The sequence below is a fragment of the Martes martes genome, assembly GCF_963455335.1.
Source record: "Martes martes genome assembly, chromosome: 11".
Lineage (NCBI taxonomy): Eukaryota > Metazoa > Chordata > Mammalia > Carnivora > Mustelidae > Martes > Martes martes.
Window position 1 is genome coordinate 95,495,559 of NC_137899.1, and position 14,372 is coordinate 95,509,930.

Sequence of the window (14,372 nt, forward strand, 5' to 3'; positions counted from 1 at the left end):
AGTATGCTAGCCACACCTGATGCTGTGATTATTGTACAAAAGCACGTGATTGTATCACATATAGCTTTCTGCACTTTGCTGTTCTCATCCAAAAACAGTTCCTGGCAGACCCTCCACATCAACGATGTATGCTCTAATTCATTATTTATGCAGGCTGTCTAATATATGGGGCATTCTCACTTTCGACCACTCTCTACACTGCTGACTTCAATACGCTTAGAGGGACATCACTGTATTCTGGTGGTTTACACATACAGGGCAGATCCCAAGGAGAGGGACTGCCAAAGCGAAGGGTATGGGTGTTTTTAACAAGTACTTACAAACTGTTTTGTAAAAAGATCATTCACATTTCCACGTGCGACCTATCCAAGTACCCTTGCCCCTGCAGGAAGTAGCGTTTGACATGTGTGCTCAGGAGCCGCCCTCAATGGAGCAAAAGCAGAAGGCGGTTCTCCTTTCCCGCCCTGCTGTCCCTCCTTCATGGCCTATGGGGAGGAGGAATCCAGGGACACCCCGGTCAGATGCTGGTCAGTCCCTGTGGGTTTGAGATAGGCCAGCAGCAATTTGAGAAGGAAAAGGTGGGTCAGAGTGAGAAGTGGCGAGGACAAGATCAGGGTTCAGTCAATACAGACCCAAAATCGCCTAATGACCCTTAATGAACAATTCTTAATTATTGCCTCTCGGGGCATGCTGTGGTGTGGGGAACTCTTTAAGCGACGTTCCCTGGACTCCCGTGGCAGCCGGCTTCCTGTTATATTCCTCCCCTGGGATGAAATGACTGGCTGGAAGGCAGAAGGAAGGGAGAAGGAGCTCTCTTCAGTGTCTCACTCCTGCTAGTATCTCACCAGCAGCAGAGGACATCTCTGATTCTGGCCTCCAGCTTCTCCCAGCAGCTGCAGCCGAGCCATATCCCCCCCAACCCCCCCACCCCCGAGGGTCCAGCATCAGCAGGTGCAGAGGGCCTAAGACACCTGAGCACAGGCTGTGTAGGGCCCTTCCTCAAGGCCCTGTAGTTTTGATAATGTCATCCTGGCCTCTGCTATCCCAGCCTTGGGAGGGTGCACACAGCTGGTAGCCTCTAAGAGGGCCCTCGGTGATCCCTACCTCTTGGTATTTACAGCCTTATGTAATCCTCTCTCCCGAGCAACTTGCTTTAACCAACAGAAGATGGCGACTTTGCGGGGCTGTCACTTCCAGTTAGGTTACAAAGGATTTTGATTGCCCCCTTGCTAGGAGACTTTTGCGCTTGCTGACTTTGATGAACTAAGCCACTGTGTTGGAGAGACCTACCTGCTACGGACTAAGGACAACACAGAGGCAGCCGTACTGTAGGCCTCAGTCCACTAGCCCTCAAGGAAACCAATCCTCCAACAACCGCGTAAGCTTGGAAGTGGATACTTCCCCAGTCAAGCCTTCAGACAAGACCCTACCCCTGGCTGAAATGTTGACTACGGTCTCATGGGAGACCACGAAGCAGAGGACCCAGCCAAAACATGCCTGAATTCCTGGCTCTCAGAAACTGTGAGATAGTAAATATGTATTAATTCAAACCATTAACATTGGGGTACTTTGTAACGCAGCAGTAGGTAACTAATAGAAGGTGGGAGTTATCTATAAATACAAATATCTAGATTCCCTTGCTCGCATTTTGCTCTTTCAGGCTTCCAGTGCCTAGATTATGGATTCTCTGTATTAAAGTATCTTGGAGGGCACCTGGGTGGCTCAGTGGGTTAAGCGTCTGACTTCGGCTCAGGTCATGATCCCAGGGTCCTGGGATCAAGTCCCACATGGGGCTCCCTGCTCTGTGGGGAGCCTGCTTCTCCCTCTCCCTGCCACTCTCCTTGCTTGTGCTCTATCAAGTAGATAAATAAAATCTTTTTAAACATGAAGACTCTTGGAACATCTAATATAATTTACGTTTTCCTGGCAAGACCCTAACTGGTACCTACTGGGTTCAAATTCATTGCTCAAGTATTTAAGGTTCTCTACAATCTGATTCCAACCTATTTTTCCAATCGTTTCTCTCCTGGTCAGTTGACACAGAAATTCGATCCTCATCAAAACACAGGCAGACCTCATTTTACTGCCCTTCACTTTACTGGGCTTCGCAGTTGCTGCATTTTTTATAAATTGAAAGTCTGTGGCAACCTTGCACCGAGCAAGACTATTGGTGTCATTTTCCCAATGGCAGTTGCCCACATCGCATCTCTGTGTCACATTTTAGTAATTCTTACAATTTTTCAAAATTTTCTTTATTATTGGGGCGCCTCGGTGGCTCAGTCGGTTAAGCGCCCAACTCATGGCTTCGGCTCAGGTCATGATCTCAGGGTCCTGAGATCAAGCCCCGTGTCAGGCTCCGTGCTCAGCAGAGTCTGCATGAGATTCCCTCCCTTCCCCCACCCACTCATGCTCTCTAAAAGAAATAAATCTTTTTTTTCTTTTTTAAAGATTTTATTTATTTATTTGACAGAGAGAGATCACAAGTAGGCAGAGAGAGAGAGGGAAGCAGGCTCCCCACCGAGTAGATAGCCCGACGCGGAACTCGACTCCAGGACCCCGAGACTATGACCCAAGCCGAAAGCAGAGGCCCAACCCACTGAGCCGCCCAGGCGCCCCAAGAAATAAATTAAAAAAATTTTTTTTTCATTATTATTATATTTGCGATGGTCATTTGTGATCAGTGATTATGACACACTGAAAGCACAAATGATGATTGGCATTTTTTAGCAATAAATTATTATTTCATTAAGGTATGTACATTTTTTTTTTTTAGACACAGCATTATTGCACACTTAAGAAACTACAGCATGGTGTAAACATAACTTTTGTCTGCACTGGGAAACCAAACACTGCATCGAACTCACTTTACTGCACTATTCACTGGACCGCAGCGGTCTAGAGCCGAACCCGCGGCATCTCTGTCCTGTGAACCTGCTTTGTGTTCTCTTCCGCCCGCCTCTCCACAGAGCTGGTGGGGTGGGGAGCACGTACTACCTGTGGCTCCAGCCCCGTGTTTAAATCCTGGCTCTATATCCTAGCTGTAAGGCCTTAAATCACTGAACCTTCACAGACCTCACTTGGTTTATCTGGAAAACAGGGATGAAACAATCCTTTACTTAAAAAAAAAAATAAAAATAAAAAAGAGAGGCGCCTGGATGGCTCAGTGGGTTAAGCCTCTGCCTTCAGCTCAGGTCATGATCTCAGGGTCCTGGGATCAAGCCCTGCATCGGGCTCTCTGCTCAGCGGGGAGCCTGCTTCCCCCCCTCTCTCTGCCTGCCTCTCTGCCTACTAGTGATCTCTGTCAAATAAATAAACAAAGTCTTTAAAAATAAATAAATAAAAATTTTTAAAAAAGATGCTGCACCAGGTATAGACAAGTACTGGCAGAATGCCTACGTTCTGAGAGAGCCACAGACCACGGCTCCCAGGAGCCTCCCCTCGGTCTGGAATCAGCATCCCTTACTTCTCACCCAGCCAAGTACTTCAGGGACCAACTCCTCTTCGAAGATGCCGGAATTTTCCCTCAAACCCCAGCACAGAATCCCCACCAGGGAGCTCTGTTCCCTGTGACCACCTGCAGGGGAGGGAGAAGGAGCTTCATGTTCCTACTCATCTCTGCACCCTCCCAACACCTCAGGCTGTGAACTGTGAAGGAACACATTCCGACACACAGGCAAAGGACTTTGGAACAAAACGTGATAAGGCAGCATCAGGCAGACAGTAACCACGAAACGGGACATCTGTTCATCACGTTCTTCTTCTTTCATCTTTTCAGTTCAAGGGTCTGGTTTTAAACTATCTCAGCCAATACCAGGATCAAAGCCCCCTTCCCCTGCTAGGACTCCGCCACGACTGGCCTAGCCTCACACGTGGCTTTGCTCTATGGTGACAGCCACGTCTAGAAAGCATACTGCTGCCTTGTGTTTTAAAAGAACCCAAATGCTTAGGTGGGAAACCCATCAAAACCAGACTTTGGGCATAGGTCCCAGACATAAATTCCTTAAGAATTAAAAAAACAAAAACAAAAACGAGAACCACCACCATGGTAGCAGACATGAGCCCAGGACCGTGTGAACGCAGGGCTAGCCCTACCTTCATCTCAGGGTACATGTATCGGTGGATGGAAGGCAGCCAGTAGACAGGGGGCAGGCTGCCGCCTCTCCCCGGCCCGGCGTGGAGCACCCCTTTCTTGTCCTCGTAGAATGCAGCCAGATGGGAGTAATGACCCGGCGTTTCCAGCTGGTGTCTGCAAACACACGCACAGTGAGAACAGCTCCGGCCCCGGGGTTTGCCACTCACTCTGCTCGTCCCACGGGCTAGAATGCTTAAGGACAAAGTGATAAACCGAAAAGACCCCCATTCTGAGGTTGTCTCGGATGCCTACTTTGGTTACAGAAGATCCTTATGGAAAGCTCAACTGTGGGGTCTGATTCTCCCTGACGCCTTCAATCCCATTCTCCTCCTTGAGGGAAACTCACAGAAGGAACACACTGTGACTACCGTCCATGGTTCTAGGGCAAGGTGCGCTCAAGGACATGTGGCTCTTCCCGGAGAACGCGGAGACAGGGACAGCTGGCAAGACCCCAAATCCCCAGCTTAAAGCCGCTCGCTGTCGAGAAACCATGCTTGTTTGCTTTGTTATAGAAGACTCAGAGGAAGCTGACCCCTCAGTGTCTCAAGGGAAAACGATCATTACTGGATGTCATCAGGACTCATACTTTCTGCATCAAGTAATTAAATAATAAAAAAACTCAAAATCTATTATTTTCCCACCCCAACTGCTTGGGCCTGCAGAGACTGGGCTGTGGGGAGCCCTGTCAACTGTCCCCCAAACCAAGAAAGCCACACTGAATCCCTGGGGCATCTGGACATGGAGAATCCTGCCTTCAAGTGAAACACAGGAGCATTGTGGGTATTCTGTGGCGCCATGCTGAATGGGGGTGCTCAGGGTCAAGCACAGGAGCATCGTGGGTTCTCTGTGGCGCCATGTTGAATGGGGGTGCTCAGGGTCAAGCACAGGAGCATCGTGGGTATTCTGTGGCGCCATGTTGAATGGGGGTGCTCAGGGCCAAGCACAGGAGCATCGTGGGTATTCTGTGGCGCCATGTTGAATGGGGGTGCTCAGGGTCAAGCACAGGAGCACTGTGGGTATTCTGTAGCGCCATGTTGAATGGGGGTGCTCAGGGTCAAGCACAGGAGCACTGTGGGTATTCTGTGGCGCCATGTTGAATGGGAGTGCTCAGGGTCAAGCACAGGAGCATCGTGGGTTCTCTGTGGCGCCATGTTGAATGGGGGTGCTCAGGGTCAAGCACAGGAGCATCGTGGGTATTCTGTGGCGCCATGTTGAATGGGGGTGCTCAGGGGTGATTTGTCCCTCTTCACACTCCTCCAGAAAAAAGATCTGCTGATCCCTAACTCTCAGCACCAAAGAGCACCGTCTTTGAAGACAGAGTCTTTACAGAGATAATCAAGTTAAAGTGAAGTTGCTGGAGGGAATCCTACTCCAGAGGACCAATGACCTTAGCAAAAGGGGGCAATCTGGACACACTGAGATACACATGAGAACAGCACGTGAAGACAGAGGCAGAGGTCAGGAGTGAGGACCACCAAAGATCACCAGCAGACCGCCAGAAGCCAAGAGAGAGGCAAGGAGCAGATGCTCCCTCACGGCCACAGAAGGAGCCAACCCTACCGACACCTTGATTTGAGACTTCCTGCCTCCAGAACATGAGGATTCCTGTCGCTTTAAAGCCCCACTTTGGGATACTTTGTTAGTACAGCCTTAGGAAACAAACACAGGAAGGAATACAAGGCATAACAACCCTTTTAGTCTTATTTTCCTGGTGCCCTACAATTTCCGTCATATTGCAACAATCAAGCATCAAAATACAGCCAATCATGGTTAGCTGCGGAACAACCATGACCACAATAGGCAAGTGCCCTAATCCGTCGCTGTTGGCCGATCCCAAACTTGGACATAAACTGCTCAGGGTCAAGATTCTCACAGTCCAGCCGGGAGCCAGCTGCCCTCGAACTGCCTCCTCTCCAGAGGAACTCCCAGCTCCTGACGCCAAGGCAATGCCGCCACCCCATACGGTGAGATCTCAGGCAAGTTATCACACTGTTCAAAATCCGCTGTTTCCCCACTCACCTTTGGAGTCTTTGAGGGGAAAATGAGGCAGAAAGAATACCTCACGCAGTTCATGCCCCACTTTGGTCACTCATGACATGTGGCTCCTTCCTCCCCAGCTATCCTACAACATGTAGCTGGGTGCACGGTGAGGGCCCGACACACAGGGTAAAGGGTAAAGGGGGAAGAGTCAGGTCAAGCTCCTGGAGGAGGTCTTAGGACAAATTCACATTTAAAAAAGAAAAAAAAAATCAACATCAACTACATTTTAGAAACTTAACACTCAGGTAAGTTCCTCTAGGGTGTGTTGGGGGGGAGGCTCTCTAATTTGGGGGTTCCTATACATTCCATTCTAAGCTTTGCACAAGAAGGCAATCCCGTGACCTAACAATGCCTGCCGATGGGAGGTGGGGGCTTATAACCCTTTCTTTCACTCTTACTCGTGTGCTCCCTGGGAAACCTGTGGTGCCTCAGCTCTGTTTAATTCTGAGACAATGGCAGATTCTAGATACCTTTAAGGATGTGTGTCCAACAGACAAAAATTTGCTTAACACATAAGAACGCAAAGATGATTAAGTTCAAAGGTGTTTTCACTAGGATGTAATTTCCCTAAAGGAACAGGGAGAATCAGTTCACTGTATTTTCAATACTCTGTTTTCTGCACTAAAGGGGGGCTGTATCCAGGGTAATTTCAGGGTTACTTTTCATTTCCTAGGTTGTGGATTGGATGCCCAACTGATGGTCTTTTCTGTTTGACTACCTTAAAATGCTATATTTGGGGGTGCCTGGGTGGCTCAGTGGGTTAAGCCTCTGCCTTCGGCTCAGGTCATGATCTCAGGGTGCTGGGATCGAGCCCCGCATCAGGCTCTCTGTTCAGCAGGGAGCCTGCTTCCCTTCCTCCTCTCTCTGCCTGCCTCTCTGCCTACTTGTGATCTCTGTCAAATAAATAAACAAAATCTTTAAAAACAAAAACAATGCTATACTTGAACTGGCTTTCTAAAGAAAAGCTCACTACGTTAGAGAACCTTAGACAGAAAGCTAGTTTCCGGAGCCTGTCCTCGGACAGTCTCAGAGATCTCTGACGGGTGGAGCGGAACAGGGCACTGGTATGGACGACCGCATCTGAGCACGGGCATAAACAGAACTGGCAGCTCCAGGTCAATGTTACAACTGTTGTACGAAAGCCACAAAATGTAAACCCACTGGAGATTTTGCAACAGACAACACTGATGAGCGAGCCGCCATACCGAGATAACCCGAAAGGTACTAAAGCAAGGTTGAGAGCTGAAACGTGTGTTGAGCTTCAGAGATGTGCAAAAGGGGACCTTCCGGACGATCTTGTCTCTACGGATGCTTAGACAAGGAAGTACCACACCAAAATGCAGGCTAAGCCATCTATGCGGGGAGTCCAAGACGGAACCTCGTAAACACTAGAGAATGAGGCGCACGGTATATGCTAACTGATCTGAAGCCTCAGGCAGGCGTCCAGGCCAGATGGAGAGCTCCCCTGCAGGGCCAGGGACACGGGGTTCTCCTTAAACCCAAGCCCCTTCGCAGACAGAACATAAGCTCCCGTGACCAGGCGGACGCCCACTGCGGCTAACCCTGCCTTCCCCTACACGCCCCAGCGTTGATGCATTCAATGTCAGAGCCAGAGATGCCTTTGTGGGATGGCTACCTTGCATCGTTCTGTGCATTCACTCCCAGTCTGAGCCCATCTGTCTTCTGGATTTGCAAGTACAGAAAGATAGGCATTCTTTTTACTGCTGGGGTAGGTACAAAAGGGTACCACCTTCCTGGAGGGTTGCCTGCAATCTGGATCACATTGTACACTGCATGTACTTTCTGACCCTGTGACTCCATTTCTAGGAGTGTGGCTCAAACGACTGTATCTGGATATGAACGATCATTTACCTACAGTGATGCTCATGTTTCCAGGGGCAAAATTACCTAAAACAACCTAAAAGGGGCGCCTGGGTGGCTCAGTCGGTTAAGCAGCTGCCTTCAGGTCAGATCATGATCCCAGGGTTCCGGGACCAAGCCCCACGTTGGGCTCCCTGCTCCATGGGGAGTCTGCTTCTCCCTCTCCTCCCCGCCCATGCTCTGTCTCACTATCTCTGCTGCTATTTCTCTCTCCCTCTCAAATAAATAAAATCTTTTTTTAAAAAGAAACAACCTAAAAGCCCAATGGCAGTGATATAGTTAAATAAGTCATGATACATCTCTACACCGAAATGCTTGAAAAACCATCATGATGCTGAGAACTATTACGCACGATATTCATGGGGAGGTTAACATACCAGCTCAGACATTACAGATGTTGAATGACCTTTGTATTTTTTTATTGTATACATATACATTTACATATGGGAAAAAAGACTAGAAGGATATAAATGTTAATGGCAGATACGTCTCACTGGTGGGATCATGTTCTTTTTATTTCCTTGAGCTTTTCTCTTTTTTTTTCAGTCTTCTACAATAATTACATGATAATTTTATATTTGGCATTTTAAACTTCTCATTATAGAAATTTTTAAACTTATACAAAGAGTAGAAAAAAGAATGTGAAGCCCCATTACCCATCACTTAGCTTCAGCAAGGATTAATATTTAATCAATATGGTTATACCTACACCCTGTTCTCCTACTGCCATTCTTCTTAGAATACTTTAAAAGCAAATCTCTTATCCTAACATTTCACCCAGAAACACTTTGGTATACACCTCTAACTGATAAAGTCTATTTAAAAAGGAACAAAAACACCACGCCATCATCTCGCCTAACAAAATTAATAATGAAGCCCGAATATAAATTAATACCAAGCCCATATTCAAATGATACCAACTGTCCCCAAAACATTTTACAGCTGGCTGTTTGAATCATGATCTGAGCACAGTCCAGAGATCTGGTAACGTGTTCTAAGTCCTTTTTATTCCGTAACACTCCTCCTTCTTTTTCTACTTTTTAAAAATTATAAGGTACTTCTCCAATGTCTTCTGATTAATAAGAACTAGTCACAGAAAGGATTAACTAGAGAGATATTGAGGCTAAGAGTTGTGGAGGAAAATCTAGTAAATAAATTTGGGGTGAAAAAATAAGAATGGATAGAAAACACAGACTCAGTGTTTTCAGAAATCAAGTCTAGTTAATTTAGACACAAGTCACTGCTGTAGTCCAATACAGCCCCTGCCTGGGCCTGGGCTTACCTCAAATACTCCTCTCCCCCTCCCACCCTCATGCAAGTCCCTCCCCTCATGTCACCTCAAGTCCTCTGTAATCACCAAGCTGGAAAACCTTCCTAGCTGTGACTGGGCAATCTAGGAGCCATGAAAAGATAAATGAATTCAATGAAGAAAAACATCTGCATGACAAAAGGTAATGTGGAAAGATGAATGACGGGGCACCTGGGTGGCTCAGTCAGACAGTTGAGCGTCAGACTCTTGATCTCAGCTCCTGTCATGATCTCAGGGTGGCGGGATTGAGCCCCACATCGGGCTCTGTGCTCAGCACGGAGTCTGCTTGGGATTATCTCTCTCCCTCTCCTTCTGCCCCTCCCTCTGCTCTCTCTCTCTCTCTCTCTCTCTCTCACACACACACACACACACACACACACACACTCTCTCTCTCTCTCTCTCTCTCAAATAAATAAAATCTGGGGCGCCTGGGTGGCTCAGTTGTTAAGCATCTGCCTTCGGCTCAGGTCATGATCCCAGGGTCCTGGGATGGAGGCCCACATCGGGCTCCCTGCTCAGTGGGAAGCCTGCTTCTCCCTCTCCCACTCCCCCTGCTTGTGTTCCCTCTCTCACTGTGTCTCTCTCTGTCAAATAAATAATAATAATAATAATAATAAAACAAATAAAATTTTTTAAAAAGATGAGTGACAAAATGGAAAACTATTTTCAGTTTATTCCACAAAGAACAAATCTCCCTACTATACAAAGAACTCCTAGAAATTAATAAAGCCAATAACCAGAAAAAAGAAAAAAAAAAGAAAACTGGACCAAAGGTTAGACACGATTCACAGAAGAGGAAAAACAAGTAACTCAAACAAATATAAAGGTGCTCAATCTCACTCATAGGAAAAATACAGATTAAAACTATACTCATGTACCTTGTTTTACCCATCAGAATGCCAAAACTCTCAAAGTTTTGTTTTTGTGTTGGCAATGTTGGGAGGAAACAGCATTGTCCTGCACTACTGGGGATATGCAAAATGGTACCATCTTTATGGAAAGCAATTTGACAATATCTATTACCATTCCAAATGCTTCTCCCTTTTGAACCACCAATTTCATTTCTGGAAATTTAAGGTACGCATATGCTGTTCATACGTGAAACGATACTTGTGCGTAGGTATTCATTATCCATAATAGAAAAAGACTGGAAATGACCAAACGTCCATCAATAAAAAAGACTTGATAAAGAAAGTGTGGATCTTCTCTATAGGGCACGTACACAACTGTGAGACATGATACTCTCTGTACTGATAGGAGAGTATGATCTCCTAGATTTATTGATCATCGAGAATGGCAAGGTGCAAAACGACATGGTTAACTTGATGCTCTTCCCATCAAAGTGGGGGGGACACAGAATATCTATTTGTGTTTGCATTTTATAAAGATAGAAGAGAAATTAACAGAAATTCCCAATTACAGGGAATACTGGATGGATATGGGAAATGGGTGAAGGCTTTCCTTTCTTTTCTTTTATCTTTTTTTTTTTTAAAGATTTTATTTATTTATTTGACAGACAGAAATGACAAGTAGGCAGAGAGGCAGGCAAAGAGAGAGAGGGAAGCAGGCTCCCTGCCAAGCAGAGAGCCAGATGCGGGGCTCGATCTCAGGACCCTGGGATCATGACCTGAGCTGAAGGCAGACGCTTAACTGACTGAGCCACCCAGGTGCCCCTAGACTTTTCATTTTATGCCAGTGGTAGAGCCTGCCACTCTCTTCTTCCCTGTGTAACAGACCTTTCTGATTGTAGCTTAGCACACAGTCACCTCATTAAGGACCACAACTGTCAGACTTCTTGCTACCAGGCGTGGCTAGGAACGAAGAACTGCGTGATGGCGTGTAAGGAGAAAGGATGTGTTCAACTTGGGGCATTCCTGTGGTTTTTCCTCTTCCTGCATGCCAGAAGTTCATGGCATGATAACGGTGGGTCCACTTCTACCACGCCAACAAGGACAATGCTCTAGGAGATAGGAGCAGATAGGACGGAAAGTCTTGGGTCCCAGGATGAACCAGCAGAACAGAGTCACCTACCCCCCCCCCCCGACAGCCTGTCCCCCTCCGAGACTGTTGTGCTAGAAAAGCCATACGTCGGTCTCCCTCGAGTCACTACATGTGGGGTCTCTCTGCTGTAGCGGCTTGCCTGTACTCTAGCGAAAGCAGAAGATGGCGCCTGGAAATGTGTCACCCCGTATCAGAAAAGACACTGTGGCCTTCGGCTCAGCAGCTGGCAAGGGAAGGTGGTGAGAAGGGGTGTGGCAGGCCAGAAAGCTGGGAGCCCTTGTTCCACTGTCGCAAAAACTTGCTAGAACTTCAGTAATTTAGAAGACAGGCCCTGTGTCACTGGAACTTGTAATTTCAGGGGGAAGTGGTAGAAATAAAACGCTGATGGCTCTTGATGAAGAAGACGCAAACAGGTAAGAACCGGCTGCTTCGCAAGCCGAAATGGAAGGAGATACAGCCTGAGGGAGATACACGCGAAGGGCAGTGTGTCCTGATGAACTCAGGAACCCAGGACTCCAATTATTTTGGGATCCTATAGGTCTGGAAAAGTCAACTGCTTTTGTACCCCAAATGCAGAAGAATTTCTCTCAAAGCGACACCGGGGTAGCTCCGTCAGTTAAACATCTGCCTTCTGCTCAGGTCATGATCCCAGAGTCCTGGGATCGAGCCCTGCATCAGGCTCCCTGCTCAGCAGGAAATCTGCTTCTCCCTCTCCCTCTGCCTGCCGCTCCCCCTGCTTGTATGCTCTCTCTGTCAAATAAAGAGAAACTTTAAAAAAAATTTTTTTTTCTCTCAAAGCTCCTATGGAAGTCTCTAGCTAGGAGCAGAGTCACAGGAGTCATGTCCATTTGCAAAGATCAGATTTAGGGTGCAGCCTCAAGGCGGTTGCCATTAAAAGGAGGAAAGGATAGAGACACCAAGCACAAACACCAGTAACTAGTCTGTAGTCCAGTGATTTAAAAACTAAGACCCCAAAGAAATCTTTGGCAGTGGATACTTTTATCTGGAATGGACTGGAAGCAAACAGACCAGAAGCCTATTTAGTTTTTGAGGGATCTGTACTGTCACATGCCTGGTCTACAAAAACCCGTGACTTCTCAATCTTTAAAGAAACCACTACACTCACAGACGTACATCAGCGGGAAATGTGTTCTCCAGCTATGCAGCCTCAAGAAGATCACGCTGGAGAGCATGCCTGCTTCAGAAGTGGTTACAGTGGGAAATGGACAAAGAACCTCCTAGAAGGCAAAGCCAGGAGCCATGGAGGAAAATGGGCAAGGGGGCTGTCAATAACAGAACCAGGGTTTCAGCAAGGAACACACTGCTCTGCCAGGACGAGAAGGCTTTGCAATCCCCGCCCAGCAGAAGTTCATTATCATTATGGACCAATAGCGGCTTGGAGTTCTCATCCTTCCTTTTTCCAAATAGGAATCTAGGAATCGGTACTGTGGTTCCTAGGCCGCCTTTTTATCCCCTGCAAAGATTTATTTATTTATCTGAGAGCGAGAGAGAGTGCACGGGTATGTGCAAGTGTGAGCCAGGGAAAGGAGCAGAGGAAGAGAGAGTCTTAAGCAGATTCCAGCTGAGCATAGAGCCAGATGTGGGGCTCGATCTCACGACCCTGAGATCATCACTGGAGTGGAAACCAAGCTGGACGCTTAACCAACTGTGCCACCCAGGCACCCCCCACATTCTACTTTTTCTATTGCATTTGGGAGGTGGGGAGTGAATGGACTTGTCTACTCTTTTGTAGGTTTTCAGGGTACGAGGAACCGTGTGGTGATCTAATGATGGGGCCTTGTACCACACGGAAATCCTGGATTTTAGACTAGAAGCATTAAATGGATTAAATGGATGAGCCCCTATGAGGTCTCACTTGGGGTGTGGGGAATGTCCTCTACATGTGGGAAGAACAGTGCCCATGGATACTTGACTAGTGAAAAGGGCAAACTGAGGCAGGGGCTGCTAATTTTGCCCCAAAGTTCATCTGTCCCTTTTTCCTGTCTGCAACAGTATCACCCAATTTTTAACTGGTCATAGGGTCACCAACTTAGAGACCACCTCTTCCAGTCTCCTTTCCTGTTAGGTGTGTCTTTGTGATGGAGAACTTGACAATGGTGAGTGAGAAAAGATGATGCAATTTCCAGGGGCTTTCCCTCCTCCCTCTGGGCTAGATGCAAACGGTAGTGGTGAGCAGCTTTGAATACAAATGTCTTAGAATACGATCATTACTCTTAGGATATGATAGAACAATCTGAGCAAAGAAGTGTGGGTCCCTAAACAACCGTAGGGAACAGCAGGCTTCCCACCTTGAGCACCTGCCTACCACAGACTATTACATCAGAAAGAGTCTTCGACCTTATTTGAACCACTGTATTTTGGGGCCCCTGTAACTGCCATTTAGCTAGGACCCTAACTAATAATAATGCCATCTTCTAATTTTTAACAGTTGAGCCATGAGAAAATATTGTCTCCTTGGGGAAATCAGTTTTTTCAAAAGGAATAATAATTTTTTAAAAAGTGTCAGGATCCCAATAAAAATGTTTTTTTAACTCCATAATCTTACTTCTGAGACACAAAACTGAGGAAATATTTCAAAAACAGAAAAAGAGATCTAAATGAAGGTGTTCTCCGCAGTTCCAGAGTGCAGAGGAGCAATTAAAAAAAAAATCAGAAACATGCTAAGTGCTCAACCATAGGGAACAATTGAGAAAATTTATGGAACAACTAGCATTACAGAGTTATTAAAATAATCACGAAAATGATAAATACAGAGGATGACGCAGAGGAAACATATGCCTAACCAGGGCATAAAAGGAAAAAAAATGCAATGGGAAAGTTGAATATTTTCTTACAGGCGGAAATTTCCCGAAATTAAAAATAAAAGGCGTATCTCTAGATCAGAAGGGACAAACCATCCCTGGAAAGAAAGTTCAGACACTACACGAGTTAAGTATCTATGTGGATCTAGAAATCAGAGACTTTTCCAGACAATGAGTATCAGAAAAT

The 14,372-nt window shown here is 46.6% G+C and overlaps 1 protein-coding gene across 3 annotated transcripts in view; it reads right to left on the minus strand.

The window, feature by feature from the left end:
* The window catches only part of DENND11 (DENN domain containing 11), a gene marked incomplete at its 5' end in the record, with an annotated part of 52,306 nt that overhangs the window by 20,056 nt on the left and 17,878 nt on the right, over nucleotides 1–14,372 (minus strand). For all 3 annotated transcript variants that reach the window (XM_080819059.1, XM_080819058.1, XM_080819057.1), the window contains one exon: nucleotides 4,093–4,246. In XM_080819059.1, the coding sequence (XP_080675185.1) occupies nucleotides 4,093–4,246 (154 nt within the window). The remainder of the gene's footprint in view (nucleotides 1–4,092; nucleotides 4,247–14,372) is intronic.